General features: G+C 46.7%; 1 protein-coding gene across 1 annotated transcript; it reads right to left on the bottom strand.

The window, feature by feature from the left end:
• Positions 1–4,541: 4,541 nt before the first annotated feature.
• Positions 4,542–5,462, bottom strand: LOC147965671 (uncharacterized). The gene is made up of 3 exons (XM_087530557.1): positions 5,337–5,462; positions 5,089–5,239; positions 4,542–4,753 (listed from the first exon to the last, which is right to left on the bottom strand). The coding sequence occupies exons 1-3, from the start codon at positions 5,460–5,462 to the stop codon at positions 4,542–4,544; spliced, it is 489 nt and encodes a 162-aa protein (XP_087386683.1).
• Positions 5,463–6,037: the final 575 nt, after the last annotated feature.

Below are 6,037 nucleotides of genomic sequence, written 5' to 3'. Positions count from 1 at the left end.
GCTTCGTGTTATTTTACTACGGACTCTTGAATAGATAGATCAGAAAGGATAACTTTGAGGTGGTTTCGTACCCTACTATAATCTCTTCGTTTGTTCTCCGCTATTAGTGACTTTGGAGTGACTCTTTGTTGCATGTTGAGGGATAGTTATATGATCCAATTATGTTATTATTGTTGAGGGAACTTGCACTAGTGAAAGTATGAACCCTAGGCCTTGTTTCAACGCATTGCAATACCGTTTGTGCTCACTATTATCATTAGTTACCTTGCTGTTTTTATATTTTCAGATTTCAAAAACCTTTATCTACCATCCATATACCACTTGTATCACCATCTCTTCGCCGAACTAGTGCACCTATACAATTTACCATTGTATTGGGTGTGTTGGGGACACAAGAGACTCTTTGTTATTTGGTTGCAGGGTTGCTTGAGAGAGACCATCTTCATCCTACTCCTCCTACGGGTTGATAAACCTTAGGTCATCCACTTGAGGGAAATTTGCTACTGTCCTACAAACCTCTGCACTTGGAGGCCCAACAACGCCTACAAGAAGGAGGTTGTGTAGTAGACATCATCCTCTGCTGGATCAAGAGTTCGAGGGACGTCATCGAGCTGAACATGTGCTGAACTCAGAGGTGCCGTACGTTCGGTACTAGATTGATTGGATCACGAAGACGTTCAACTAGATCAACCGCGTAACCTAACTCTTTCTCTTTCGGTCGACGAGGGTAGGTGGACACGCTCTCCCCCTCTCGTTGCTATGCATCTCCTAAATAGATCTTGCATGAGCGTAGGATTTTTTTGAAATTGCATGCTACGTTCCCCAACACTATGAACATATATATTATTGTCTACCATGTGGACTAAATTTGAATCAATTTTCCTTATTTGAATATGATTGTTGTCAAGTTATACCATCATTTAAATATTATCTTGATAACAAAAAACATGCATATAGCAGTAATCATATTTCACTATGAACTACATCTACCACACGATCTCCAATTCAAATATTTGTATCCATTTTATGTTGAACTCAAATCATGGTACATTGGTCTTGGTAGCGAGATGTTCGGGATAATCTAAACCCTGTTTTCATATGTATATTTTTTGGCTGAATTGGGACAGGATTTGGTATAAGATTCTTGCAAAATCGGAGATTCTCTCAACAAGCCTCGTGGTTCCGAGAGGGAACGTGTCACCTTTGTGTGCGAAATGATATATGCTGCCTCCCCCTGATTTTCTTTACAGAGGAAACATAGAACTATATGAGCGTCGTGTTAAATTTTGGGATTAGTCCGGGTTCGTTTGGCCTTTTTTATACATCAATTGAGTTTCTGGTCATTTAATGTGCATAATTCAATTTTGAACTACAAGCAGATGCTCAAGTGCACCAAAGTTGGTTGAAAAATAACATGTGTGTCCTCGGGTGAATTTCTAGGTCCCATGAAAGAAATGGGAATGAAATCCAAACATCTGGGCATCTTGGCTCAGCCGAGAACATTGAGAAACTTGGTTTTAAAATTCTTGTAAATCCAAAACACGCCTGAAAATCATGAAACTTGGCATGGTGTCATGTCATGGTACTAACATGCCGTGGTAAAAAAATTTGCTGAATTGGAACAAATTTTGGTATAAGCTTCTTGCAAACCGTAGCTTCTCTCAACAATGCTCGTGGTTCTGAGAGGGAACGTGTCACCTTTGTGTACGAAACGATATACGCTGCCCCCTTGATTTTCTTTATAGAGGCAACATAGAACTATATGAGTGTCGTGTTAAATTTTAGAATTATTCCGGGTTCGTTTGGCCTTTCTTATGCATTGATTGAGTTTCTGGTCATTTAATGTGCATAATTCAAATTTGAACTACAAGCACATGCTCCAGTGCACCAAAGTTGGTTGAAGAAACACATGTGTGTCCTCGGGTAAATTTCTAGGTCCCATGCAAGAAATGGTAATGAAATCCAAACATCTGGGCGTCGTGGCTCGGCCGGAAACATTGAGAAACTTAGTTTTTTAATTCCTTTAAATCCAAAACACGCATGAAAATCATGAAACTTGGCTTGGTATCATGACATGGCACCAACATGTTGTGGTACTTTTGCTGCGCGATTTGCGAAGGCGCACAAATTAACAATCAACAAAGTCATTTTGGAACAAGTGTTGTCACGTTACAATCGGAAACACAAGTATTATTGAAACCGTGGGCGTTCCACATACCATTTACATGCCGCCACACGTCTTCTTTTTTATTAGCTAGGAGGCGTCGTGCATGGTAGGTATTTGAGTAGGGAGCCATGAGATCAGACCCCTGCGTGTGCTTATCGGGAGGAGAGCCCTTTGACCTCCATCTGCCGCCCACCTCTCTCCCAAGGTCTCCATTAATGGCACCCGAGACCATGTTTAATGGCGTGGCTATGTCTCACTCAACTGAGATTTAAGAGAGAAAAAAGAAAATCTAAAAATAAAATTTTGCACGGATCTTGATGTAAGATCCGCCGGACCTATATAGCATCTACTGCGACTTATAGCAAGACTGATGAATATATAAGGACGATGATAGTGGATAATAATTGTCTTAAAAATTAGGGAGATAATTAAAAAAGCCACATGCTGCTACGCCCAAAATACACAAGGGCAAAAGAAGAAGGAAGACACATACAACGATCTGGCTCACTGTTCTCTACTTTCTTGATGCGATGCAGGTCGCGGAGACTAGTTCTTGCGGTGAGCGGCGATGATCTGTTTCATCAGTTTCATGTCCCTAACACGCTGCTTGTAAGCATCCAAGGATTCCTTCACCAGGCTTTCATGCTCGATGCGGAGCATGGCACTCTCGTCCATATGTTTCTTGACGATGACGCCTGCCCTCTTCAACAAGGCAGCGGTCTCCTCCGCCTGCTTCGCCCTTGCGGCCTCGAGCTTCTCATTGCCCTCCTGTAGTTGCCGGATGACGCTAGTAGCCTATTCAAACGAGGCTTTCATGTTTTCCTACAACCTCGCCCAGCCGGAGATCTGATCCATCTGGCTATGGACGATCGCATGCATGCGCCTGTAAGAGTTGTTTCCTGCCCGCGAGACATTTTCCTAGGCCGCCATGGCGTGGCGGGACATCTCTGCTGCATTCGCGGCACGGTAGGACATCTCTGCTGCTTCTGCGGCGCGGCTGGACCAGTCTGCTGCATCGACGGTGCGGCGGGACCTCCGTGCTGCTTCGGTGGTGCGGCGGGACCTCTGTGCTGCTACTTCCGCGCGGCGGTACATGTCGGCTGCTTTCGCGGTGAGGCGAGACATCTCTCGTGCTTCCGCTTCCAGACTCGCCTCTCCCTGGTGGTAATCTCTCGACCTAGAACTCACGCTGGCCATGGCAGATGCAAGGGAAGGATGCTGAATGACTTGTTTGTTTTTGTGGATGAGGAGTTCAGGAGGAATGTGCAGTCATCTTGGCATAGTAGTATTTATAACCGAGTACTAATACGCTCCTAAGTGGGAAACCGTTTAGGTTGTGATCGGTGTGAACGGGTTTGCAATTAAATATAGCGTGGTAGTAATTTGGAATGTGACGAGACGCAAGCTCAAAAATTATTGACGGTTCTAGTTTTGAAGTGCGGCACTATTCCCGGATGGCGTAACGTGGGCACGTGTTCTCGGCCGTGGTGTAGCATATTCCATGGTACTTCTTTTTCTACTACCATGTACATCCAATAACTGACACCGTCAGATACATATCTTACGGTTAATGGGGCATTCGACAGGAATAGCCTCATGGCGAGCTATAGACTAGTCTTTTTTACACGCATTACATCGACACATATCATCTCTCTCCCTCTTTCCCACGCACACACCTATCTCTCGGGACTTCTCGCGCGCACCATCTCGAGCTCCCTAGGTCGATACCACCCACATACACTTGTACTTTGAGTTTAGTATGTTATACAGGAAGAGAAGAGGTGCACGCACGCACTCGTCCTCTCTCACACACGCATCTGTAGCTACGAACTGTAGTGTTCTGAACCATCCGATTGGCTCTATCATAGGTTTCCCATTGCTCCTTGGCCTTGAGATCGAGAAGTTTAAAACACAGAGGCTAAGCTGGAGGCGCGAGGTTTTGGTTAATGTGCGGGTCGCACACGACACGAGCTTCGTCTGCCTGGTGCGCAGTCAGGTGAGATGTCCAAGAAGTATAGACACAACCAGGCCCTCCTTGGTATATGTGCCTCGACTTATGCGTAGAGAAATTAGGATCGGAGGGAGTACTACTAGTAGTAGTACTACTTTGATGTGTTGCGTCAACTCGCACAAGTATGCAACACTTCCTGAACAAACAAGCATATAAGTTGTTATACTTCTTACCCAAATGATCTTTATATCCAACAGACACAAAATATCCGTTCGACTGTTAGAAATTACTTTAACTACTGATCTAATGTTGAAGTAATTGCTGCATCGCCACCAAAACCCACCATCTCTTAAGCTAATGTAGACTGAGCTAACCCCTATATTAACATATTACTAAGATAAACAAAAGGCACTGTAGAATCATTTAGGAGGTGAGCTTGTCAATCTGAATGTGGAGGGACACCGTCCTCGACAACCCAGCCCCGGCCAGCAGCTTGGGCGAAACTATGAAGAAGGTCAGCTCCTGCACGGCGACGCCGCCGGGATCCTTGCTGCTTGTCACCTCCATTTCCACCTTGACGGCGTCAGTCGTGCCTTTGGGCTCCCCCGGCGGGCCGTTCGCCCACAGCTTGGCCACTTAGTGTGGTAGTGGGGACGCCCCCGCTTTGATGCAGACGACCGACATGGTGATAGGCGCGCCAATGTCTATCACGCCACCGACCAAGAAAAACGCGCGACCGTCCTCCTCCGCGAACAGCCAGAGCCATGGCTCTGATAGTGGCACTTACAGCTGGAGCACCTTGCCATATTGGATCTTGTGCACGGGCATGGGATGCACGATGCTGATGTGGTGGGAGAGCGCCGACGGTGGGCCTTCGTAGCCGCAAATGGGCACAAGCATTTGCAGGGAGCAAGCGGAGACATGCTCTGGTGATTGGCAAGCTTGTGGTAAGTGACGTAGAGCCCACAACGTTCGTGCGGGCACTCCACCCTCACCGAGGAGAGGACGGCTTCCACCATCGTGTTCCGCACCTCGAAGCCAGGGCTGCGCTCGTACTTCTCGCACTGCCACTGGTTCCCAGGGCACTCGCCGCGGCAGTCCGCGCAGGCCAGGTGCCCTCCCTTTCATTGCACAAATCAATCGAACAACACATCAATCAAGAAACATGCCCCTTGCTCGATCAGCCGAACGGGCGAGGTGTATTCGAACCTAATACACTGGAGGCTTCAAGGGGCCGAGGCATAAGGGGCAGTGGAGCAAGGTGAGGTCCATAGAGACCATAGAGAGCTCCATCATCGGGTCATGTTCCGTCGGCATGATCTCGCCCTCCTTGTGCACAACCATCTCTCGCTTTAGGGCCAGGGCATTGCAAAGCTTTATCGTCACATATTCATACTACTGCAAGGTGCATTAAATCAACACATGCAAGTACTCAAAAGGAAAGTCACGTCATGCATGCATGTGTTGTAATTAATGCATCGGTAAATGCAAATTATTGAAATATATCGAGTGCACTGCTTTGATGTGTCGCGTCAACTCGTACAACAACGAGAAGTTTGATTTCAACACCCTCTCCCTTGCCCATGAGCGTGGTGGATCATAGGACTAGGAGAAGCTTCCGCTACACGCTCTCCCTCCCGCCTGCGGTGGACATGCAGCAGTTCATTTGGTGTCAGATGGCCAGAAGCATACTGTAGTACTCCACTACAGTAGTACCATCATTGTTCGACTTCCCGAAGAGGCGAAGAGCCAAGCACAACCTGGACGCTCGTGTGGCAGTTTCATGTGTAGAGTAGTCTAGGATAGCATGTACCATGCCTCTAAACTTAAAATCGTTGGGGTCAGCTCCATGCTATGAGGCCGTCTCGAAGCATTTTTTTGATTAAAATAATCTTCTGGCCCTACGTGTCATCCTGGTG

Source organism: Triticum urartu, chromosome 6A, assembly GCF_056163025.1.
Source record: "Triticum urartu cultivar PI428250 chromosome 6A, HENAU_Tu73, whole genome shotgun sequence".
Taxonomy (NCBI): Eukaryota; Viridiplantae; Streptophyta; class Magnoliopsida; order Poales; family Poaceae; genus Triticum; species Triticum urartu.
This window is presented reverse-complemented; position numbering and strand designations above follow the sequence as displayed.